This window comes from Apium graveolens, chromosome 6, assembly GCF_009905375.1.
Source record: "Apium graveolens cultivar Ventura chromosome 6, ASM990537v1, whole genome shotgun sequence".
Lineage (NCBI taxonomy): Eukaryota > Viridiplantae > Streptophyta > Magnoliopsida > Apiales > Apiaceae > Apium > Apium graveolens.
This window is the reverse complement of record NC_133652.1, coordinates 284,250,220-284,278,077: the sequence shown is the minus strand read 5'-3', so window position 1 is coordinate 284,278,077 and position 27,858 is coordinate 284,250,220. Positions and strand designations below refer to the sequence as shown.

Here is a 27,858-nt window from a genome sequence, read left to right as displayed (position 1 = left end):
TACATGATTTTTCATGTTTATTAATGCATACTAACTCAGCTTCTAAAACCTCATTTATTTCTTTAAGCTTCTTTATATCAGCAGTCAAACTATCACATTCAATAGTCTTACATTTAAAGGTAACATGCAAAGAGTACAAGAGAGTTTTTAGTTTAGACATATTATCAATATCAACAGGAAATATAAAATTCATCATCATTGTCAGTTTGTGATGAATCCATGAGTTCCAATAGGTGCATAACATTCATCATCATTGTCAGTTTGTGATGAATCCATCCAGTCTATGTTGGAATTTGTTTTGACCAAAGCTTTTCCAGTTATCTTGGGGTACTCAATTTCCAGATGTCCCCTTTCATTAGAGTTCTAACATGTCACCTTGGTTGTGTCAAACTTCCTTTCCTTGTTGTTCTGACCATCACTCCTTCTGAACTTATCTTTTCCTTGATCAGAGAGCCTTCTGTTGAAATAAACTTTTCTCTGTGGTTTTCCATTCATCATCTTTTTGAAACCTTTTACCAGTATTGCAGCCATCTCAACCACTTGAGTATCATCAATTATGATTTCAGAATCATCGCCAGTATCTGTGTCAATATCTGATACATCATCAGTATCTTATTCTTCCACAATATTCCTTCCTCTTGACCTCTCACTTATCTTTTCTTTGTATGTGTGAGTCTCAGCATTAAGAGCCACAACCTTCATCTTCTGACCTTTTCTATTCTTTCTTTGCTGGATCTCCATGTCATAAGTCTTCAGCATCCCATACACTTCATCCAGAGTCAAAGAATCAAGATCATATTGATCCCTGATTATTGTGGCCTGTATATCCCAATCTTCTAAAAGAGCTCTCAAAAATTTGGTGTTTGAGTCTTCCCTTTCATATTCTTTTTAATCCAACGATAGATCATTCAGCAATGTTAAAAATCTATCATACATGTCAGTAATTGACTCATCAGCGTTGGCATCAAATTGCTCATTTTCTTGCACAAGAACAACTCTTCTATTTTTCTTTATTTCCATCGTACCTTGACATTACGTTTTTAAGGTATCCCATATTTCATTTCCAGTCTTACATTCAATAACTTTGTTTGACATCACATTGTTCAAATTGTTGTGCAGAATATTCCGGACTTTAGCATCTTTAAGCATTGCAACTTTTTCATCTTCTGACCACTTTGATTTTTCTTTTATGGGATAGTGTTCAGGAGCATCTGCAAACATAGCCACAATTTTTGTAGGATATTGAGGTCCTATTTTTATGATATCAATATATTCATCAGCAATAGATTCAAGGAATATCAATATCTTTACTCGTCATTTAGAGTAATCAGTTTTCTTAAGGATGGGAATTTTCATGTTTTTATACTTACATTCAGAAATCTTGACCTTTTCAAATTAACAGTCAATTTGACCGCTCATATACCACTTCTTTTCCTGTAAAGTAATTGTTTAAGGGGTTTGGATACAATTACTAAACAAATCAATGTATTATAAAAGTAAAGTAAGAACATATAAATCAAATAACAGTTTATATTGATCTTTAATAAACTATTACAAAACTCTCTCAAAAATAATATTCTTAAGAGCTTCTAGATTATACGAATACTCTAGTTGTGCACTACAAATTGTGATAATCTATTCCGTGTTTATATACTACACAGCTACAAATCAGTCCTCTATCAATTATAATTAATATTACAATATAACTCTAATACTTTACAAATCTAAATCAACTACGATCCTATAAATCATCACCTTCTGATTTATCTCACAGTCATGACTTATCATCCAAGTCTTTCTTCAACAGATAGCTTTGATCAACGAATAAATACTCTAGCTTCAACGGATAATCATTTATGTATATCAACGGATGATATCGAAGCTTTCAACGGATAATCATATTTTAGTAGTTAATCATATCCTGATTGTGACATAAATCCTGATCTTCCACTTAGCCAATTCTCAACAGCTATATATGTTTCCTCAAATAGTCATTTCAAACAAATGATGTTGGACGGGTCACAAATTTGGTATTCAATAAATTTGCACTAGTACAAAATGAGTTTTTACATGGCCTATTTGATGTCACACTTAGACGAAATCAGAAATATATGGTAGTATTGTAAGTCGTACTATTTAAAACTGAACTAGGTTTACTTTTCGAAAAATGGATTTAAAACTAGCATATACTTGTTGTGTACATCTGTTATTTTCTTTACATAAGTCACTTTCTCTCGATCATATCCGTGGGTTTTTGAATTTTTTACATCACATTTTTACCTAACGCATATTTTTACATATAATTTACCGTTTACGTCGCTATAAATTATCATTAAATTATCATTTAAGCGACACACATGATCTATTTACCTCACAAAAATTTCTATTTTTTACTTTTACTTTCTACAATTTTACTTTTCGTCAACTGATATTTTACTGGAAAAATATCATCAATAATAAAGAAACAATATCATTTAAATAAATCAACACTTGTGATGTTGTTCATAAGACTTTAAAATTATAATTTAATAATAATATTTTTATAAAAATAAATAAATTCAATGAGATTTTGAAAATAAATGAAATAATATTATAAAATTGAAAATTAATATATTAATGAATAGAAATATATTTTCATGTTAAATGTTAGAAATCATTAAAAAAAATTAATACATTAAATTTTAACAGAGAAAGTTGGGCCGAGCTTTTTATTTTGACAAAAACTTGGGCCTAGTTAAAACCTGGCGGGCGGCGGGTGAAAATTAGAAAGCTCGGGTTGAAAATTTAACAAAAAGAAAATAAAAGGGGAGCGGCTCAAACAAACACATCTCACCATCTCACAATCAAATTTCAAACACACATCTTTGGTGGTAAGTGTAATTAGGGTTTTGATTTGGGGTTTTCAAATTATTGATTTCGGGCTTCAAGATTTGGGGTTTCGATTGGGGCTTCTCTAATTCGTGTTAAAGTTCTTCTAGTTTGAGGGGCTTTGATTGATGCTTTCATATTTTATCGGGTATTATTCTTAAATTGAGCTTGTCCTAGTTATTAAAAGTTGGTGTGTATTGAAGTCTTAGTCTGTTTATATTCAAGTATGTTTGTTTGTATGTTTGTGTTAATTTAATTACAGTTTTCTTAATCTCATTAGAAATCATTGTACTCCTAATTTGAGTTCCTCGTTTGGTATATTCAATTATGTTTGAGTAATGAATGGTCAATTTTTTTTTGTTATTTTCACTCTCTCTTTTTGTTGTCTATCTATCTTCATTTCTTTCTATTTCTCCTCATTAATAGTGGCTATTGCATCCATATTTTTTTACCGAGAACAAGGTAAAATGATTTTTTACTGAAAAGTAAAACATTTTGTTAACACTTGACAATATGACGGGTATTATTCATGTTGTAATTCACTTTACACATAAAATTTGTTAAGTTCTTTGATTTCAGCGTTTTCATTACTGCATTAGATTTTAGTTATAGAGGGAGGGGAACTGGGGAGAGGAGGCGAGAACCAAACTCTAGACCTGATGTCCCCCTACGAACAATTTTGCGAATGCTGACTGTTATGTTTGATATATGAGTATATAAATGAGGTTTCATATAAATGAAGGTTGTGGATTTGAATCCAGGAGCAAGTACTTATTTGGTAATGCTAGTTTATAGGTTAAATTATGTCCTTAGCTACATGTTAATGGGACCTGGAACAGATTTAGGCTACAAAATGGATGGTCAACAAAGTTCATTAGTGAGGTTTGTTCATTTAGAATATGTGATTAGTTATCTTTTGTGCAATATATCTTTCACTATAATGCCTTGGTTTTTATATTCCTAACCGGGTTATATGGTGCTCTTAACACGTATAAATATCATGATGTTCTGTAAGTTGTGACTTTATATAGATTAATCTCCCTATATATGTTTGATTAAATTTTTTGTTGCCTTTCTTGCGTGGATTGAAAATTTACAGGTCAGTATAATTCTCCTCAATCTAGATAGTTTGAAATATGAGATTTTCTAGTAATTGGCAATGCAAACATCTATTCAAAAGTATCTGTAGCTTGGTTGATATATTATTACTTATGTAAAAATAATGCTTGATGATTACTCTCTTCACATACTTTCTGTCTAAAAATTGATGTGCATGAAGTTAAATTTTTAAGCAACTTTAACATTCCACTATAACATAAAAGTCAACAAATTCCCTTTTCTACTAAGTCTCGAATAGATTTGTGTACAAATAATAGAACGAGTAATATTTCAAATAAATCATTTCCTAACGTATCATATTAATTTTATCTTATCAATTAAAATTCTTATCAAGTATTGATTTTTTATGATTAATATATTTGATTTTGACTGGGCACTAAATTTTATATATTACTTTTGCCCGAGTCATTTACAATATTGAAGTCGTACATCATTATTACTATACCCTTAATGATGCTACACGGGTCACAAATTTGGTATTCAATAAATTTGCACTAGTACAAAATGAGTTTTTACATGGCCTATTTAAGGTAACATGTACACCAAATAAAAATATATGGTAGTATTGTAAGTCATATTATTCAAAACTCAACTATTCAAAACTCAACTAGGTTTACTTTTCGAAATATGGATTTAAAACTAGAATATACTTGTTGTGTACATCATTTATTTTCTTTACATACGTCACTTTCTCTCCCTCATATATGTGGGTTTATGAATTTTTTACATCAAATTTTTACCTAAGGCATATGTTTACATATAATTTACTGTTTACGTTGCTCTTTACCCAATTTAATACTCTATACTAAATATATCCACCACTATAAATTATCATTTAAGCGACATACATGATCTATTCACGCGACACAAATTTCTATTTTCCGTACCAGTCGTGGTGCTGGTCCTTAGAGTAAAAACATATTATAAGTACAGTTATCTTCCATTTTACTTTTCATCAACTGATATTTTACCGGAAAAATGTCATCAATAATAAAGAAACATAATCATTTATAATAAAGCTACACTTGTGATGTTGTTCATAAGACTTTAAAATTTTAATTCAATAATAATATTTTTATAAAAATAAATAAATTCAATGATAATTTGAAAATAAATGAAATAATTTTACAAAATAGAAAATAAATATATTAATGAATAAAATTATATTTTCATGTTAAATGTTAGAAATTGTTAAAAGAAACAAAATTAATACATTAAATTTTAACAAAGAAAGTTGGGTGGAACTTTTTATTTTGACAAAAACTTGGGCCTAGTTAAAAACTGGTGGGCGGGGGTTGAAAATTAGGAAGCACGCGTTGAAAATTTAACAAAAAGAAAATAAAAGGGGAGCGACTCAAACAAACACATCGCATGCTCTCACAATTAAATTTCAAACACACATATAAAACTCGTACATCTTTGGTACTGTTGTGAATATGTTGTGTACTTGATGATCACTTAAACAAAATGTCTAAGTAGATTTTACTTAGTGAAATTATGTAGCACTCGACGGATAAGAGTTTTAGTCCCGACGGATAACTCATTATAGTCCTGACGGATGATTAACTTATTATCCATCGAGTGAGTAGCTTATGTAATAATAAGTTTGTAGCACAGTGATGTATGCACCTTTGTATAGAATCTGTAGTAGCATATAAGCCATGTTGACTTTAACTAGATATGCAGAATAGGTTGATTAACTGTACATAAGCAATGTCTTGTAATTCTGTATAAGTGAAATGAAGTCAAGTGCGAAAATAGCTACCGACGGATGATTAACAAAGCTTCGACGGATGATCAAATGACTATCAACGGATGTTTAACATAGCAGTCGACGGATGATCAATCAAATCATCGACGGATGATCTGAAAGTCGACGGATGATCATATCAAGATTCAAACATCAGTTGAACAGTGAAAGCTGACACACAGCCGTCGAGTTGGATACAAACACACTGTGGAAGCCCATTAACTGGGTAATAGAGGACGAAAAGTAGCAAAGATCAAGACTGTTAGATTTTATATTTGTTCAGTTCTTTTGACTTTGTAATCTTGGTAATATATAAACCAAGAGAGTAGCAAATAGAAAAATAACTGAGATAGCTGAGAAACATAAGAAACAGAGAAATCTTTGTAAGTACAATCTTTAGCATTTCCTGTATTCTCAGCAGTTCTATTTTGTAAGCAGCTGTGAGCATTTCTGCACATAGAGTCCTCTCGATATATTATATATATCTCTGGTGGAATTGTTTAAATCCACCAGAAAGTTATTAAAGACTCTTGTTTTTAATTACTTATGTTTTGATTCATTCAAGTTTACATTCCGCATTGTGCTAATCAAAACAAATATATCCATAATCGAGTTGAACATTTTTATTTCAAGAAAAAGGTTCAAGAATTCCATTCAACCCCCCTTCTGTAATTCTTGCTATATTGTTAAGGGACTAACAATTGGTATCAGAGCAAGCTCTTAATCTACAAAGAGTTTAAAGATCAAAATAATTCAGCAAGATGAACAAGAAAGATGTTGGATTAAAGATTCCTTTTCTTGATAAAGATAATTACCATCATTGGAAGGTAAAGATGCGTCTTCATATGCTTTCTCAAGATGAGGCCTATGTGGACTGCATAGAAAGAGGCCCTCATGTTCCAATGAGAGCTGCAACAGGAAATGAACCATCTGTTCCAAAGCCAAGGCACGAATGGTCTGATCCTGATATTGAACAAGTCAGGAAAGATGAAAAGGCCATGAACATTCTGTTCAATGGTATCGATGCAGACATGTTTGATAACATTATCAACTGCAAGAATGCCAAGGAAGTTTGGGACACAATACAGATAATCTGGGATGGTACTGAGCAAGTAAGAGAAAATAAAATGCAGCTCCTGATTCAGCAATATGAGCATTTTCACAATGAAGAAAGTGAGTCACTCACTGACATTTTTAGTAGATTCCAAAAGCTACTAAATGCTCTTAAATTACATGGAAGAGTCTATCAGACTAAAGACTCCAATCTGAAATTTCTCAGATCTCTTCCAAAGGAATGGAAACCAATAACAGTCTCACTGAGAAACTCACAAGATTATAAGGAGTTTACTTTGGAGAGACTGTATGGCATTCTGAAGACCTATGAGCTTGAAATAGAGCAGGATGAAAGAATAGAGAGAGGAAAGAAGAAAGGAGGATCCATTGCACTAGTTGCTGATCTGGAAAAAGAGAAGGAAGTGAAGATGGAAGCTGTGGAATCAACTTCAAAGGCCTGTGAAAGCAAGGGTAAAGGGCTAGCTGCAGAAAATGAAGATTCATTGAGCCAAGATGACATGGAGGACATTAATGAGCACCTAGCATTCCTTTCAAGAAGATTTTCCAAGCTCAAGTTCAAGAAGAACTTTGGAGCTGCCAAGCCAAATAGAAACATGGTGGATAAATCAAAATTCAAGTGTTTCAAATGTGGCTTGGCAGGGCATTTTGCAAATGAGTGTAAAAAGTCAGATTCCAGCAAGAAAAGATTTGATTCTGTAGATTACAAGCAAAAATACTTTGATCTACTCAAACAAAAGGAAAGGGCTTTTATTACACAAGAGAATGACTGGGTAGCTGATGGCTTGGATGAAGATGAAGATGTCAGCCATGCCAATCTAGCCCTTATGGCCAAGTCTGATGAAACAGAGACAAGTTCCTCAAGCAATCAGGTAATCACTACAAACCTTGCACATTTATCTAAAGCTGAGTGTAATGATGCAATAAATGACATGTCTATAGAATTGTATCATTTGCGTGTTACACTTAAGTCCCTCACTAAAGAAAATGCTAAAATCAAAGAAAATAACTTGTTTTTGAGTGGGAGGAATAATGTGCTTAAGTCTCAGTTTGTTGAGTTTGAGAAACTAAAAATTGAGTGTAGAATTGCCAAGGAGGAATTAACTGAGTCCTTGAAAAAGGAAGAAATTTTAAAGAAGCAGCTCGATCGTGAACAAGAGGTGATTAAAGCATGGAAAACATCCAGAGATGTTTATGCTCAAATCACCAAGGTTCAAGGAATTGAGTCTTTTTGTGATGAAGCCTGGAAAAAGAATAAGGAGAAACTAGAACCTATTTTGGTAGATGGGTTGCTGACAGATGTAGACTCGACGGATGATGAGGACTATCCGTCGGATATCAAAAAGTATTATCCGTCGAATGATAAAAATCCTCATCCGTCGGCTGTAAGCAAACCCATTAGCAAAGCCAAATTAACCAAGCTAAATGAGAAGTATGGGTCTGTTTCCAAGAACTTTGTTTCAGGAGAGTCAAGTCAAGCCAAGAAAGGGAAGAAGGCTAATGTTGGTCACATGACTGTCAAACAGTTAAGTGACAGACTTGAGAAGATAGAGGTAAAAACAGAGACTAAAAGGAAAAACAATATGAATGGTAAAGTAGGGATTAACAAATACAATAACTACACACCTGACAAATATGCTCCTAGAAAAATATGTGTCAAGTGTGGTAGTATAAATCATTTATCTGTTAATTGTAAATCTGCCATGCCTACTCCCATGTCTGTTCAGCCTCAATTCTCTAACATGAATGTCATGCCTCTCATGCCTGTTAATGCTATGCCTACACAGAACATGAATGCACAGTTTGCTAATATGCCATTTGCACCTAATTTATATTATGATGCATACAATATGCCTCAAATGCCATTTAGCATGCTTACTGGAATAACATGTTTGCACCAAGCATGCCATTTCCTGTTAGCCATAACATGCATGATAATTCTGTTGCATCTAGTGGTTTCGAAGGCCCAACCCAAATGACTAAGGAAGAATCTGAAATTCCTAAGTCAAATGAGTTAAGACCTAATAAACAGAAGAAGAAAGCTAACAAGGCAGGACCCAAAGAAACTTGGGTACCAAAATGAACTTGATTTGATTTTGATGTGTGTAGGGAAACAGAAGGAATCTTTGGTACTTGGATAGTGGTTGTTCAAGACACATGACTGGTGATTCTACCCTACTCACAGAGTTTGAAGAGAGAGCTGGCCCAAGTATCACTTTTGGAGATGACAACAAAGGTTATACTGTGAGATATGGCTTGATTACAAATGACAATGTCATCATTGAAGAGGTTGCCTTAGTGGATGGTCTCAAACACAATCTGTTGAGTATCAGCCAGCTTTGTGACAAAGGCAACTCAGTAACCTTCAACAAAGAAACCTGTGTTGTGATTAATAATCAAAACAACAAAGTGGTTCTCACTGGTGTGAGGAGAGGAAATGTGTACCTAGCTGACTTAAACTCAACTAAAGAAGAATCTGTAACTTGTCTTCTTAGTAAAGTAAGTCAAGATGAAAGTTGGCTATGGCACAAGAAGCTATCCCATTTGAACTTCAAGACCATGAATGAGCTGGTAAAGAAAGAGCTAGTTAGAGGCATTCCTCTGTGGATTTTACAAAGGATGGACTGTGTGATGCCTGCAAAAAAGGGAAGCATATTAAAGCATCATTCAGGAAGAAACTTAATTCAGTAATTGAAGAGCCTCTGCAACTGCTTCACATGGATTTGTTTGGACCAGTCAATGTATTGTCAATTTCAAAGAAAATATTTTTCCTAGTAATTGTACATGATTTTTCAAGGTTCTCTTGGACCTATTTCCTAAAGTCCAAAGATGAGGCTAGTGAAATCATCATCAATCACATAAGGCAAGTTAACAATCATCCTGATTTCAAAGTTAGAAGAATCAGGAGTGACAATGGAACTGAGTTCAAGAACTATGTCATGAGAGTATTTTGTGAGGAAAATGGGATCTTGCATGAGTTTTCAGCAGCAAGGACTCCACAACAGAATGGAGTAGTGGAAAGAAAGAATAGATCTCTTATTGAAGCTGCAAGGACAATGCTTGAAGAATCAAAATTACCAACTTATTTCTGGGCTGAAGCTGTAAACACTGCATGCTACACTCAGAACATCTCTCTGATTAATCAAGCAAGATGCATGACACTTTATCAATTGTTCAAGAACAAGAAGCCAACTCTAAACTTTCTTCATGTCTTTGGCTGTAAATGCTATATTCTGAGAAATCAAACTGATCAAAATAGGAAGTTTGATGCTAAAGCAGATGAAGGAATTTTTATTGGATATGCTGTTGGTAAAGCATATAGAGTCTACAATCTAAGAATCAACATTGTTGTTGAATCTATACATGTTGTGTTTGATGATAAAAAGATTGAAGGACTAAAAGATGGAGATTACCATGAAAGCCTCAAATTCGACAATGTTGAGATGGTCAGTGATGAAAGTGATGATGAGAGTGATCAAGAAACTGTGTCTAAGGATAATGTAGACAAATCTACCACAAATGAAGCACAAAATTCAACATCCATCGAGTTATATAATGCTTCATCCATCGGAAGGCAATTTGTATTATCCGTCGGAAGACAACCCGCCTCATCCGTCGGTACTCAAAATTCACCATTCGTCGGGTTATCAAAAGGAGCAGGAAGTTAAGGCAGATCACCAATAAAAAGTACCCCTATCTCAAATCAAAGATCCACAAACTCAGGGGGAGTTTCTAGCAATTAAAACTCAATCACACATCAAAAGAACATTGAGGTCTCTTCATTTAGGGCTAATCTACCTCAACCAAGAAAATGGACAAAAGATCACCCCTTTGAACTGATTATTGGTGATGTTTCTTCCAGAGTTTAAACCAGGTGAGCAACTCAAGAAGAATGTCTATACAGCAGCTTCCTGTCTAAGGAAGAACCAAAGAAGGTAGAAGAAGCCTTGTTAGATCCTGATTGGATTTTAGCTATGCAGGAGGAGCTAAACCAATTTGAAAGGAATAAAGTATGGAAGCTGGTACCCAAGCCTACAGGAAAGAATCCAATAGACACCAAATGGGTATTCAGAAACAAGATGGATGAAAATGGCATAGTAGTAAGGAACAAAGCAAGATTGGTTGCTAAAGGCTATTGTCAGCAAGAAGGGATAGATTTTGATTAAACATTTGCTCCTGTTGCAAGACTTGAAGCCATCAGAATCTTCTTAGCCTATGCAGCCCATGCCAATTTCAAGGTCTATCAAATGGATGTCAAAAGTGCCTTTCTGAATGGAGATTTAGAGGAAGAAGTGTATGTAAGTCAACCTCCTGGCTTTGAAGATCCAAATTTCCCAGAGTATGTCTATTATCTACTGAAAGCACTTTATGGACTAAAGCAAGCACCTAGAGCCTGGTATGACACTTTATCAAAGTTCCTTTTGGAAAAACACTTCACAAGAGGTACTGTAGATAAAACTTTATTTTTCAGAAATGTTAATGGCTCTAGCATACTTGTTCAAATTTATGTAGATGATATTATTTTTGGCTCTACAGATGAGAAACTTTGTAAAAAGTTTGCCAAACTGATACAAAGTAAGTATGAAATGAGTATGATGGGAGAACTAACTTACTTTCTTGGTTTACAAGTTAAGCAAGTTAGTGATGGAATATTCATTAGTCAAACTAAATATATTCTTGATCTTTTAAAGAAGTTTGATCTAATGGATTGCACATCTGCAAAAACTCCTATGGCCACTGTAACTAAGCTTGAACTAAACACTACTGAAAAGTCTGTGGATATTTCAAGTTATAGAGGCATGGTTGGCTCACTTCTGTACTTAACAGCTAGTAGGCCAGATATAATGTTTGCTACATGTTTCTGTGCTAGATTTCAAGCTGATCCTAGAGAGTCTCACTTAATAGCTATTAAGAGAATTTTCAAATATCTCAAAGGAATACCAAAATTTGGCATTTGGTATCCTAGAGATTCTGGTTTTGATCTAACTGGTTATTCAGATGCAGACTATGCACATTGCAGAATTGACAGAAAAAGCATAACAGGAACCTGTCAATTTTTAGGAGACAAGCTTGTGTCCTGGTTCAGTAAAAAGCAAAATTCAGTTTCTACTTCTACAGCTGAAGCTGAATATATTGTTGCTGGCAGTTGCTGTGCACAGATTTTATGGATGAAAAATCAATTGCTAGACTATGGTTTGCAAGTTGAAAGGATTCCTATTTTCTGTGACAACACATGTGCAATTGCCATCACTGAAAATCCATTGCAACATTCAAGGACAAAGCATATAGACATCAAGTACCATTTCATAAGGGAACATGTAATGAATGGTACTGTAGAGCTACATTTTGTTCCAAGTTAGAAGCAACTTGCAGATATTTTTACCAAGACACTGGATGAATCCACCTTTTCTAGGTTGGTAAGTGAGTTAGGTATGCTTAATTACTCTTGAATTTATCTGAATTATTTTGCAAGTTGAAAAGTAGCCAGAAATTTAGCTGATTTTTAGTCTTGGATGAAATTTTGGCTAAGTCAAAATTTGCATCTCGACGGATGACCATTATCCATCGGGTTGAGTCATCCGTCGATATACAAATTATAAATAAAAATCAATTACTTTTCTGGAATATTTTAAAGCTCGACGGATAACATTTTATCCTCATCCGTCGAAGTGTCTAAATCATAACCGTTAATTCCCTGAACATTATCCATCGAGTATACTTACAGTTTCTAAACATTACACAACGGATAATGGGTGGAATTTTTACAGTTTATTTTAAAAGGCTATTTTAGGCATTTTCTATTGGGTAATTTACTTCTCTTTATTATTTTTATCCGTTGATTCTGAGTAAAGTATAAAAGCTTATTTCATTCTAATCATTTTCTTTTATCATTCTCAAATTCAACTGTGTTATTTCATTCTCTCTCAAGCAAAAATCCTCTTTCTCTTCAAACTTTTCTTCTCTAACAATGGCACCCGTAGTAAAGATCATGTCACAGACTGGGTTCATATATGAAAAGAACAACTTCACTGCTTTGGTCAATAAGGGTATTCAGCAATCAGAAGACTATCATAAGATGATGGACTTCATGAAGAACTGCCAGTTAAGTTTTGCCATGCTGGAATCACCCACAATTCATTGTGAAGTTGTTGAAGAGACGTGGACAAAAACAATCTACAACTCTACTGACAAAACCATCACTTTGACCATCAAAGGTAATGAATTTTGTATCAATAGTGATGTAATAAAAGCATGTTTCAAGATTCCTGATGATAATGTAACTGCACCACACACTGACACTGATATTGTCAATATGCTCAATTCCATTCATTATGCACTTCCTACTACAAAACTAAGTGACATTAGAAGACTAGGTCTTAGGAAGGAATGGAGTTACATGTGTGATGTTGTAACTAAAGTCTTTTCTGGAAAAATCAGTAATTTTGATTCTGTGAATATTTCCATGCTTAACATGCTATATATGCTAGTTACAGACAAATTTTACAATTTCAGTGACCTTATTGTGTATGAGTTAGATTTTAAATTAGGTGACTTAGCCAAAAGAGGAAAGAATGTTTACTATGCTAGATTTTTTATGCTTCTGGCTAACCATCTTTGTCATGAAATTGTGCTTGAGAACCCAAATAACAAATTAGCTTGTTGGGTTCAAGAAAGAAGAATCATTGCAGACTTGAACACAGCCAACCATCACAGGGATGTGCCAATGTTCTATTTTCCTGTAATGCTGACACCTCAGGTAAGTGAGGTAAGTTCATCCATACCCTCAACTATTCCAATCTCTTCTATTTCTTTGACTTCAGGCATAGCTATTGTAACTGTGACAATGACCAAACAGTTGCCTACCAAAGCTGCCAAAACAACTGCAATTTCTAAATCCAAATTAAAGAAAACCCCCTCTGGTATCTCTCAAAAGGTACCAGTTGAAAAATCTACCAAAGCCAAAGAGGGGAGTGTGAAGGAGGGTAAGATAGGTGAGGAAATGGGTGAACATCAAAGAAACCCCAAGGATAAGGTTGGAGAGTTGAGTGAATCCCAGCCTAGCCACACTGCAGTTTCCCAACAAACTGCAGTGCTTAAAAAAGACAAAAGCTCACTTCTAGCTGCATCCTCACAAAAGGATGTGGCTATTGAACAAAGCTCTCATCCAAGAGCACAGGCCAAAAGGGTTAGGGACACAAGCTCACCCCAAACTTACACCAGAAAGAAGAAATCCAAAACAACTGGGGATGCACAAGGCACACACTTAGTGCAAACTGGTGCTAAAAACACAGTCCCTGCACCTTCTCAAATTCAGATTGATGTGGCTCCAATAAATGTGGAGTCACAGCCAAAATCTCTCATTATAGAAGCCACTGAAACACCATACTCACCAACTAACTCACTGGAAGTGGACATGATAAACACTTCAATTCCTGATTCCCCTTCTTTAACTCTGTTGGGGAAGCCAAAATCTAGTGCAAGTGAGCACCATATTTTAGATGATTTGTTGGCTCACTTGCCAATTCTTTCAGATTCTATTGTGACATATGTGCCTCAAATAACTTCAATCAACACAGAGTCAACAATAGTTTCTCTTCCTACCTCATTCATTTCTACTCTCTCGATGGATATTGCTCATCCGTCGAGTAGTGATTGTATCCCGATGGATAAGCTTTACAGCAGTTATCCGTCGGATAGCTTTACCACTCACCCGACGGATATCACTTATCCGTCGAGTGTCTCTGCACAACTTCAAATTTCAATAATTTCAAGTGCAGAAGATTTAGTGGTAATACAATCACTCTTAGGACTGAGAGAGGAGAGTGTATTGAGTGAGAGGCTGGGTTGCTCCCAGGAAAAAGGAGAGGAAAAGAGTGAATCTCAGCAATCCATTCATTCAGGATTGGCAAAAGTGAGTGAGAGGAGTCCCACCTTAGTAGGTGAAGGTGAGGGTGTGAGGGTGGGGAGCCAGGGTGAGACCCTGATGCAACAAAAGAGAGAATATGAGAGAAAGGCAGGTACTGGAGAAATAAAGATTGAACCAACCATTGCTAGTGAGTCAATGATTGTGGATGATGCTGAAAAGGAAAGACAATTTCAGCAATATTACAAAGCTATAATTGATAACATTTCCTTGGATGCTGACACTTTTACTCACCCTGTTTCAGCCAATCAATTGTTGGCTCCTCAGGGCAATGTGGAGGCAGAGCAGACTTTGAATTTAGTGCACACCACATAATCTTTTTAAAGAGATAAAGCTGCTGTGAACAGAATGCTATCTCAAGATGGAGAGCCATCTGAAGAATTTGGAGTAAATTCTGATGATGATGACTATGGTTCTTTGGATGGAAGCATGAACTTAGGGGGAGCTGAAGGCCCAAGTTCTACTTTATGTTTACCTGAATGGGCATGGGCAAAGGAATCTACACCAGGGCAATTTGAGGTGTCTTTGGTCAAACAAGTAATAGCTATTCAACAGGCCCTTCAGGAAACTTCAGATGCTGGTACCAAGGCTGTTCTTCAAGCTCACCTGGACTCTCTACATCTAATGAAGATCCAACACTTAAGACAGAATCTCAGTGTGGATGAATTGAAAAGGGATATAGCTGACTTGAAGACCTATAACTTTGAGAAGCTGGATTCAGTAATGCCATATGATACCATGCAAGATCTATTACTGAGATTTAGGAGAGAATCAGATTCTGACAAGAAGATAGCCAAGCTGGAGAACAAAGTTCAAGTTATTGAGAATTCAGTGGCTCTACTTCTTCAAAATCAACAGACTCAAACAAATCTTCTTATGCAATTGGCTAAAGCACAAGGCCTAACTCCTCCACTTGATGATAACAAAAATGGGGAGAGAGAATCAAGTAAGGGGGAGAAAGGACCAACTGAGGGGGAGAAACTTCTAGTTCAAATCAACAAAGTAATTATACCTTCAATTACTATCTCCAAGCCACCAATTGCAGATGGTATAGATCTTATCAATGCAGCAGCAGAAAATTTGAAAGATGCTGATAAAAGAAAGTTTACTCTGATCAACTGGAAAAAGATTGATGAGGACATACAGAAAAGGTTTGAATTAGTCAAGGAACCAGTTCAGTCAGCCATCCATCACTCTCATGTCAAGCAAATCAGTGTGAATGAGATGAGCATGAACTATCTGGAGAAAGGACAATCTTCCTGCATCAAGACTACAAAGGCTGAGATAATTCTTAAACCAAGGGCAAACTATCCAAAGTCATCTTTGAAGAACCCTATGGATACTGTGTATGAGACACCCAAGCCTAATGAAAAGAAGGTTCTGTCAAGATCTATTGTCTTCTACAAAGATCCAGTTGATTCAGCCTCAAGAAAGAGAATTACAAAGATATTCAGAAATGGGAAGGAAATTTGTGTGGTAGCTGGACATCCACAATTTGCTCATGCAAAGAAAGAAGAAAAAGCCAGATTGAAGCAGGAAAAGAGGTAAGCTGCTCTAAATGCAAAGAAGTCTAAACAAAAGAAAGAACAGTTTGGTATCTTGGCCAAGCTACAGGCTGTGAATTCTTCTCAACAAATTCCCTCTCAACCATCTCAAGCTACTAAATCAAAGAAGAAAATTGAAGAACAGAAGAAATCCCCAAGAAAGAAAGAACTGGCTAAAAGAACAAAAAGAAAATTGGATGTTGTTGACAAGGAATTGGAAGATCAATTTCCTAAGGAATCCACTCAAGCTAAAACTCAATCATCAAAGCCCTCTGTAGTATTTGAAGATATAAGGGTGGTGGACCCCTACAGGAACATACATGGAGAGCCTATTGTGCCAAAGGATGAGCCAATAGAGTGGGATAAATTACCAATTCCTGACTTCAACTTGCCAATTCTTACTAAGCCAAGAAGGACAAAGTCAAGGGCAGTCAAGAAAGTGAAGTTGTCACCTCTCAAATCCAAGTCAGTAGTCAAAGATCAACCAAAGGTCAACAGGGGAGACTACCTGTACTTATGTGACATCAAAGAATTCACAGATCTAAACCTTTATCTGGAGGAGCTGGATGAGGTAAGGGCAATTGATGCATACAGAAACCTACCTGAAAGGTTGGTGCTCAAGTACAAAGGAGGAAGGGAGATTCAGTGGCCTCTTCACAGGATACTTCAAGAAAGCCAAGCTGTGTTGATCAAAGTCTATTCATCCTTCAAGAAAAACTTTGGGTTCAATGTAAATGCAAGAAGATTAGTATTGAAGAAGATTGAAGAGCTAAGGAGTGTTAGAGCCAAAGATGCACTTCCCAAGACTCTTATCATCCCATACACAGGGAGAAGAGTGCATCTAAGGCCCTACTGGCTGATGGAATTCATGGATGACAAGGGTGTGAGAAGATTCTTCAGATTAGAAGACCAATTGAGTATCTCTAGCAATGAGACTCACTTGGAGATGCAAGAAATGTTAGATCTCTCAGAATCTGATGAATTAGAATTCCATAGGAAGCTCCAGAATCAAATTGAAGAAAACAACAGAAAGCTTGGAAGAAGATCCAGACCTTCAAGAAACTAGAAAAATCTGCTCAGGCTAGAGGAGCATCTTGAACTGACTGTGAGCCGAACCTTGTACATTTTGTTTAAATTGAAGCACTTTCAGTTTTATCTACTTATCTTTAAAGATATATGTTAAGGATGTTTTGTAATCATCAAGTGTCTCTTAATTTATGGCTACAATTCCAGTAGACATAAATTGGGGGAGATTTTTGTGAATATGTTGTGTACTTGATGATCACTTAAACAAAATGTCTAAGTAGATTTTACTTAGTGAAATTATGTAGCACTCGACGGATAAGAGTTTTAGTCCCGACGGATGATTAACTTATTATCCATCTAGTGAGTAGCTTATGTAATAATAAGTTTGTAGCACAGTGATGTATGCACCTTTGTATAGAATCTGTAGTAGCATATAAGTCATGTTGACTTTAACTAGATATGCAGAATATGTTGATTAACTGTACATAAGCAATGTCTTGTAATTCTGTATAAGTGAAATGAAGTCAAGTGCCAAAATAGCTACCGACGGATGATTAACAAAGCTTCGACGGATGATCAAATGACTATCAACGGATGTTTAATATAGCAGTCAATGGATGATCAATCAAGTCATCGACGGATGATCTGAAAGTCGACGGATGATCATATCAAGATTCAAACATCAGTTGAATAGTGAAAGCTGACACACAGCTGTCGAGTTGGATACAAACACACTGTGGAAGCCCATTAACTGGGTAATAGAGGACGAAAAGCAGCAAAGATCAAGACTGTTAGATTTTATATTTGTTCAGTTCTTTTGACTTTGTAATCTTGGTAATATATAAACCAAGAGAGTAGCAAATAGAAAAATAACTAAGATAGCTGAGAAACATAAGAAAATAGAGAAATCTTTGTAAGTACAATCTTTAACATTTCCTGTATTCTCAGCAGTTCTATTTTGTAAGCAGCTGTGAGCATTTCTGCACACAGAGTCCTCTCGATATATTATATATATCTCTGGAGGAACTGTTTAAATCCACCAGAAAGTTTTTAAAAACTCTTGTTTTTAATTACTTATGTTTTTATTCATTCAAGTTTACATTCCGCATTGTGCTAATCAAAACAAATATATCCATAATCGAGTTGAACATTTTTATTTCAAGAAAAATGTTCAAGAATTCCATTCAACCCCGCTTCTGTAACTCTTGCTATATTGTTAAGGTACTAACAGGTGCTAACTATAATTAGGGTTTTGATTTGGGGTTTATAAATTATTGATTTCAAGCTTCAAGATTTGGTATTTTGATTAGGGCTTCTCTAATTGGTGTTGATGTTCTTCTAGTTTTGGGGGCTTTGATTGATGTTTTCATATTTTATAGGGTATTATTCTTGCTTGTACTAGTTATTCAAAGTTGGTGTATATAGAAGTATTAGTCTGTTTGTCTTCATTTCTCTCTATTTGTCTTCATTAACAGTGATAATTGCACCCATATTTTTTTACCGACAACATGTTAATGTAATTTTTTACTCAAGAGGAAAACATTTTGTTAACACTCGACAATACGATGGGTATTATTCATGTTGTAACTTAATTTACACACATAATTTGTTAAGTTCTTTATTTTCAGTGGTTTATGTAACACCCCCAAAATCCGGGGTCAGAGAATTTGGTCGCCACGATAAAACCTCAATCCAAAATAAGTTGTTCAATCGATAAGTAAATGCCAGCAACTGAAATATAGCATCTGTGACCCCAAACTAACAAGATATACAAATTGTACAAATAAATTTTCACTTTCTTTTAAAACTATTTTTCAACAAATTCCAATTCAATACTAACCCGCTAGTATAACTTCGAAACGAAGTATACTAGGCCCAACTATATAATAACACAATTATAATATAATATAATATAAATAACTTTATACAATAGAACTTACACTAGTTCACAAATCTTGGACCAACCACCTTCCAAGAACTTCTTCTTTGATTCATCGCATTACGCGGCTAAACAGCGCAAGCTAATCCTCACTGGAGGAGAAATTTAAAAAAAGGCAAGTATAATCGAAAGAAATGCTCATCAAGTTCATTATAGCATATATATGGTTGTTTTAATATAAAACCGACATTTGCATTAGAGCAGAACATTTAAAAACCATAATTGCTGAATTGTATCATTGTTTGTCACTGTATTCAAAACTCTTTTTGATATTTTCGAGCGAAATGCTTCAGCAATACTTTGAATTTTGATGAGAATAAAACTCGTAAAACATTGTTTACGAAAATATCGTAAACAATAATAACAAGAAGCAATGATTATGGATTGAATTAAAAACCGTATTCAAAACCGAACTCTTGAAATTAATACTTCTTTTGTTGTCATATCAAATTAGATATCAATATGAACTTTGATGCTCACAAAATCTCATATTGAAGTCAACATCATTCATATATACTATTACCATATTTGAAATTTAACAACAAAGTAAGTATCAGCATAAATCAAAAACTGATTTGAAACCGCATTTCACCTTTAATCCAAAGCAGAAAATTTGAAAATATATAGGTACTACCCGTATCCCGCAGCCATACGGTACATATAGGGCGCCAGAAAAGGCATATACTCGCCTTGAAATATATTAAATCAGGACCAATATCTCGATCACCTATGCTGTAATTAGTAACCATTTCAATCTTAAAACCTTTTATTGAAAAAGGAGCCGAATCAATCGACATCCTAAATAATTTTATTCCCCCATTCACTTGGGCAGGAATACTCGCAACAAAATCATCTTTCTCAAAATCCAAAATATTTATAAATCGAGTAATTTGATAAGTAAAACATTTGAGTATTCTGAACATAGAATAACAGAGTGTACTTGCATGATAAGCATTTTAATTCAGCAATATATAGAACACTTGTCTATTCTGAACTGAGAATAGGGAAAACAATACTTGCATAATAGGATTCAAAATATATATCACTTGAACAATAAATGATTATAGAAATACTTTCCTTTGGGATTTAGCAGTTAGTCACACTCGCAAAGACGCATCTATTCTGACATTCTGTCTCAAAATATCACCGTCCTTCTTTTCAAAACTTCACCGATATACTGCTCCTGCGATTGCTAGAAGCCAGATATCCAATACCATTCCATCTCATTCTTTATCCAACACCTTGTCTTGATCACTCGAACGATCTGTATCAATAATTAAAAGATATAATTTAATCGTCTATTAGATAATAACTCCACGATCTGCGTGTCAAAACCCTATCGTCTACCCACACGATAGCCCACACATAAAGGAAACACTCAAACATATGACTCTCGACCCCCGCAAGAACGTAATTCACATAGCACATAAGCACATAACTCATATATACATAATTTATATCACATATGACTCGGTTCGTCAAAAGATTCGACTGGGTACGTTTAAACCTAAAATCGGGTCAATGTCAATTGTCAATTAGATACCGATTCAGAATAACTTGCAAATCAAAAAACCTTGTAATATAAAAGAATTTAGGACTCAAAAGTATTTTTATTGAAAGCGTAGTATTTTTCTGAGTCTATACGCGTTCGTTTCGTATTAAACCGATGAACGGTTTATTTATTATGAATAAAATAAGAATAAAGAAATTAATAATAATATTAATTGATTTTGAATACAAAAATATAAATTTTAAAAGTTCAAAATAATTTTTAAATCAATATTTAGAAAAATCAGAATTAAAAATGAATTTTCCTTAATTTTTGGAATTAAAATAAAAATAATACAAATTATCTAAATAAACTGATTAATTATCCGAAATAATTAAACAATTTAAATGAATTTTTTTTTTGAATTATTGAAAATAATAAAAGAAATATTTTTTTTGGAATTTAAAATAATTAAGTAAATAATTTTTAGAATTTAAAATAATTATTAACTAATTTTTAGATATAACTAAATTGATTTTTGAAAATAGCAAAAGGATTTTTTTTAATTAAATTAAAAAGAAATTGTCAAAAACGCTTTTCAGAATTAAAAAATAGGCTGTGCAGGATCAAACCTGGGTCAAATGACCGAGTTGAAACAGGGTTTAGGCGAACCAACCGGATTGGGAAGAACTCCGAATGGTTTCTAGGTAATCCCCAGATTCCGGCGGAGCTTCGCCGAACTCTGACGGTCCCAAAAAGCCACAAATCTGCTGTTATTCGTGCTATTTCTTCCCCAACACAGACCCAGTTTGATTAAAAGCAAATACCAGACATGAACGACCTCGAACGAAGCTTAATGCTCCGTTTTCGGTCAAAACCAGCCATAACTTCGGCCGTCTTCTTCAATTAACGCCAGCGAACTCCGCCCATAACCCAACTTCTCCATTTTTGAACCAAAAACAATGATACCTATCCCAAATCGAAGCTATTTCTACACCATAAATGGCCTACAACAACACCAAGAAAATGTTACAACAGGCCCAAAAAAGTGTTACCACAGCCAGAAAAAGCCTAAGGTAACATAAAAATTAAGTTGCTTTTTTTGGAGTTACCTTTGGCCCCTAAGGTACCATTCTTTTACCCTGATGCAACCTTGAATTTTATGTTACAATAAGCTTCAAAGGTAACATCAAAGTATGTCTATAGTATCACACTATACATGTTACCTTTACACTTAGAATTTGCAAAAAAAAATGGGCCCCACATGTAAGGCCACTGTGGGCCCCACATGTGGGTCACCAAATCATTGTAACATTTTTTCCCTACTGTAACCATTTTATAATAATTTGTTGTTATATTATACTAATTTGTTTGTAATATTGAAGTACCTAATGAAACATATTTCTCAAAAAAAATTGACATGATTTGTTTGTAAATTGAACATGCTATAAACCTGTTTTCATACAAGTCAACAAAATAAACAATTCAAACAACCAAACAAAGAATCTGTATGCATCTCCACGTTATTTAGCTCCAATTACGGTATTTAAGAACATGATTATTCTTTGTTCTCCTTGAAAGAATCAGTATGCATCTCCTTATTTCATCATCTCTTCCGATTACTGGATCAAGCTTTCCAGACCTTGCCATGCAAGTACATGGGAGTCTACCAGTGTGAATGAAAAGGACTCTTCTCCCTTCCCATTTGGTTGGATTCCCAGCCATCTGCTTCATCATTCCATAAGCAGCTTTTCCACTACAAGTAACACATAATATAAAAATTTCAGAAACCAAATAAATAGCCTTTGGTAAAACCACAACTGTCACAAAATTTAACAAGAAATATTTTCATTTTACATTTTACTAAAATAGGCATTAGTCTATATGGACCACTCTTTAAATACATAATCATAAGAAGCATCTACTATATTGATTTAGTTAGTGGTATATGTAAATTAATTTCTGGACAACTATATAATCTCTGCACCAGGCAACCTTGAAACCTATGAAATTTTAGTTCTTCTAAAAAAATAAATAGCACTTTTTTCTTCACAATTTCTTCACAATTTATGCACTAAGAAATTCTAAAATTATATATTATAGTATAGTCAATAGTCCCGAATGCTTCAACAAAAATCAGTATAACTTACCAGATAGTGCCACAAGGTCAACTATATCAAGTCCTTGTAGCTTAAATTTGGTCAGTATTTTCTGGAAAGTGTTGTTTGGAGCAGGAATATTGTAGTTAGAGCCACTCAAGCGCGCACCTCTTGAGTCTCTTCTTCCTAATGAAACCTCCCAGCTAGGTCCCCCAGTCTACATACAAAATATGAAATGATCAGTTTTATGTTTTTCATGTAAGGTTCACTACACCATAAATGGCCTACAGCAAAACCAAGAAAATGTTACAACAGGCCCAAAAAAGTGTTACCACAGCCAAAAAAAGGCCTAAGGTAACATAAAAATTAAGTTGCTTTTTTTCGAGTTACCTTTGGCCCCTAAGGTAACATTACTTTTGCCCTGGTGTAACATTGACATTTGTGTTACAATAGCAATCAAAGGAACATCAATCTATGTCTATAATATCACATTATGTATGTTACCTTTGCACTTAGAATTTCCAAAAAATGGGGCCCACCTGTGGGGCCCACTGGGTAACAATAATGGTTTGTATTATACCAATTTGTTTTTAATATTTAAGTACCTAATGTAACATATTTCTTAAAAAAAATTGACAGGAATTGTTTCTAAATTCAACATGCCATAAAACCTGTTTTTCATCCAAGTCAACAAAATAAACAATTCAAACCAATCACCAAATCAATTTTCACAAACCCCCAACAAATACAACAGTTTTCACACAATTCACCAACTCCACATACTCCAAAGAACATGTACTTAGTTTAGGACGATAAAAATACATCTAAAATCTGGTACGATAACACTTGTTACTAGTACGCAAAACAAGATATGTAAAAAGATACACGTCTAAAATCTAAAGGTCAGAGCCTGTGGTAACTGGTGTGAGGAATCTTCGATGCAGTAAGAAACTTGGTTGTCCCACTTTGTGCAATCGTACCCAGACAATCAACTAATTCTTCACTTATCATACCAATACCAGAATTGCTGCAATATAAATATTGGATTAAACTCAGTGCACTGACTAATAAAACATAACCAACATCAACTATCTTTTGCTACAAAACTTACGTGATTGTAATTATTACATTATCCTTGTCAGCCTGGATACGAATGTCAATATCAACTTCATCTTTTATAAGCTCACTATTTGTAACACTGAGAAAAAATAAATTGAATAACACATTAGTATTTCATTCTTTGCACAAAAAAAGTAAAACACTGAAGTTGCATTTCTATGGACATGTATAAAAGAGCAAGAACATTTTCTTTCTTTCGGTTAAGGTAGAACATTTGTATGGTTTTAACTTTTAATCGGTGAAAAATGTATAATGTACAACATCAGTCCATACTTCTTTGCTTTGACAGAGGACATCTCCAAGGACAAAAAGAAAGCAAGAAAGAGCAAACAAGATGAATATTCCATTACCAGTGATATGATAGTGGAGATCGTTGAAGAATCAATACGAATCTATTGGCGCTTCATTCGTGCTGACAAGAACTGCAATATTGCATTATTGAAAAGCAGGAAGGGGCAGATCCTACTTCAAGACCCTGTAGACTCTCAAACATTTAAAGAAGTCCAAAAGGATTTCAAAAAGGTGTGCGCTTATATTTGATCATCATGCAGTCTAGAGGCTAGAACTATAACGTTTAATTTAATATAATTTTGGCATGCAGAAGGATAGGATGCTAAAAGATCATATTAGAAGTAGAAACTGCATACTGAAGAAGTTGAAGAAATGCAGAGAAGATGATACTGATGATCAAGTAGTTCTTTTCTTCTCTCAAGTCGATATGAAGTTGGTGTTGAGGGTGTTAAATATGCAGAGACTAACAGCAGATCATCTGGCCTAGTGTATAAATAAATTGAACACAATCAGTTTTGTTGATAGGAAGATACATGTAGAACCCTCATTTTGCCTTTTTCCATGTTAAAATTGATATTTATAGACATGATGAGTTACATCTAAATTTTTTTATCTAACGACATGAATAGGTTTTCATAAGGGCATCTTCGAGTTGAACTTCCCTTATTTTTGTCGACCAAGCAACTTTATTAATGTGCACTTCCTAAAAAGTTAAAGTTCTATTTTGACATATTAACCAAACAACCACTATTTATATATTTGATTGTGGAATATATTGTTTTTAATAAGCTGTAGAAACTATGAACAACTAAATACTCCGAATTCATAATGTTTTTGACAATTGAGAAGATGTAAAATAATTGCAATTCAGCATGATTTTGTAACAAATGACATAACCACACCTCTTTTATATATAACTTACTTAAACTACTACATGACACTTTAACGAACTACTGCAAGTTGCATTTTTCACCTAAACTCCGCACATTTGGGCTGAGAAGGGGTTATGCTTCTCGGTTCAGCTACAACCCGAGTAATTAAGCTTAATTGCAGTTCATTTAGGTGGCTATGTTGCTGCTTCAATATACCAGCAGTTGTATTTTCTCTATTATAAATATAAACAAATCAAGAATAGTTCTATACTTTGTTAGATTTAACTTCACGGGCCATGTCGATTTACTCATACAAGTAGTTTATTATAACTTTCCCTAAAACTTCAATTAAGTTACCGCTAGATGCACTCTTCCCCATTTTTATTGCAGAGATGCATCCTTGATATCATCATTGATGCATACTAAAAAGTTCCTGACTTCCTTTATATCATCAGAGGTCATCACCAATGCATTGGCAGGAGCATGCAAACAATGAACCAGGTGCCCAATATCACATACAAAAGTACAATTAAAAGTATGAACATTTTTTACCACCGGATGTACCAGCAGGTAGGGCGGAGAACCATCGCTGTTTAGTGTCAACCTCTCCTGCCTGTGCAGGTTCAAAATTAACTCAATTTCATATAATAATGATATAGAGCATCTGGAGTACACAAACTCATTCCAACATAGAATAAAATTTAAGACACTCCATCCATCTCAAAACGAGAATTTAACATGAAACACATCCATCAAATCATGATCAAGCTTTTATAATAACAAACTAATTTTTAATAATATACTAATAAACTAGTTTATACATACTAAAAAATTAAGTAAGAAAAATTATATTACAATCACGCATAAAGTGTAATACAGTAGTTTAACAACACATTGAACATATTGTCAATTACAAACAACCAAACGAAAAAAGAACACAACCCGTAGTGTTCTTGCTTCTGAAAAACAATTAGCATAATTAACACAATTAATCACACATAATACACAAAGAGGAACATAAATTATAAAAAATTAAAAGAAGTAATCTTTTTTTATCACTACACATCAATTAGCACAGTCAATTACACGAAAAACATCATAAATCAAAATTATACCCATATAATATGATATATGATAGGGTTAAAAGTGTCAATTACCGAAAGATTGGAGAGATTGAGAGCTGAGATTGAGAGCTGAGAGAGGAGTAGCGGGCATTCTATAACGAACGACGTCGTTTCTAAGCAGAGAAGAGACGGAGAGCTTTGAGATCTTGTGCATTTTGGCTCAGGGGAGAGAGAGGGATAGAGAGAGACTGATATATACATATATAATAAAATCAGAGAGAGAGGTATTACCTTAATGTTGAACCCCAAGCTGATTTGACCCCAATTTCAATTAGAAATCCTAGCCAATCTGTGACTCGCTTCTCCGCTTCTTCAAAATGTTACCCGCTTTTCAAGTTAGAAACCCTAGCTCGAATCGGTGAGAGCTAATCTCAGATAGCGACTGAGAGAGAGATGTGTACAGCGTGAGAGAGCCAATGAAAGAGAGATAAGGGATATGTTTAGAATGGGAGAGAGATCAGAGATATGTCTAAAATTTTACCCGCTTCTCCAAAAATTTTGAGCCCGCCCGATTAAAAGCCATTGAGAGTCCAAAAAACAGCAGCTAATTTTACTTTTTTTTAATAAATTTTAAGTTTAAATAGTCTTTAAATTTTTTATTGATAAAAAATTATCAATTATTAATTAGTGCAATTTAAAAAATTATTATTTTTTATTAATCTTAGCTAATATTAATATTATTGCTTAATTATATTATAAAAATTGATTAATTTTTAAGTCAAATAATTATATATATTTAATTATTTGTAAAATATTACTTTTTTATCTATTAACACCCTATTGTCACATAAGTTCCTACATGTTACTAGTTTGTAACACTTTGATGTTATAGTAACATGTTATAAAGGTTATGGTAACATTAAATATACTACGTTGCGGTAGGCTAAGATGAGCATACCTAAGGTAACATAATTTTGTAACATGCATGATTAAACCATTGTGATAGGCCATCTATGGCGTAGTGGTTATAGTACTATTCAGTTCACTTGTCATACTAGAGAGGTAAGTCTGGTGCATGTATATATATGACGTATAAATCGAACAATTTATGGTAATAATGACATGAACTATTTCATTTGTAGCAAAAGAAATTGCATGCAAAATGTTTAAATTTACCAAAACAGTAGAGTCCCTAGCATCCAGAGCCATGATATCAGCACAAGAGACTGTCTGAGGGCACTCTCTCTCGAGTGTCGATTTTATCTGGTCGATAACATCAAAACCACATACAGAGTTTCGGTTAGGGTTAGAACCTTTTTCACTGATTATACTACTGCTGTTGTCTAAGAGTATTGATGCATCACATCCCTGCATGGTGAAACAATGAATTAATTAGACATTAGACATGCACTCTTAATAGAAGATCATCCAGTTACTTTAACCTTGGTTGATTTAAACCTTGACAAAGTAGTCATGGAAATGGAGGCGGAGCAGGGAAGCAGCCATACGAGTATCTTTTGTAACAGCATTGGAAACGATACACTTGACTATCTGGACCGCCTGTGGGAAAGAACGATAATAAAACTGAGGGTATAGATAACCTGTATTAGTTTTGCGAGAGAAGCAGAGTGGTGCAAATGTTAGAAGAGTTACAAGCATAAGAATGCTAATGGAATTAGCCAT

The 27,858-nt window shown here is 34.3% G+C and overlaps 1 protein-coding gene across 1 annotated transcript; it reads right to left on the bottom strand.

Moving 5' to 3' along the window:
• Positions 1-363: 363 nt before the first annotated feature.
• LOC141666136 (peroxidase 72-like) lies at positions 364-27,858 on the bottom strand. Its single transcript, XM_074472131.1, has 5 exons — positions 27,634-27,858; positions 27,352-27,543; positions 22,881-23,046; positions 1,074-1,211; positions 364-593 (listed from the first exon to the last, which is right to left on the bottom strand). Exons 1-5 carry the CDS (start codon positions 27,856-27,858, stop codon positions 364-366), a joined length of 951 nt encoding a protein of 316 aa, XP_074328232.1.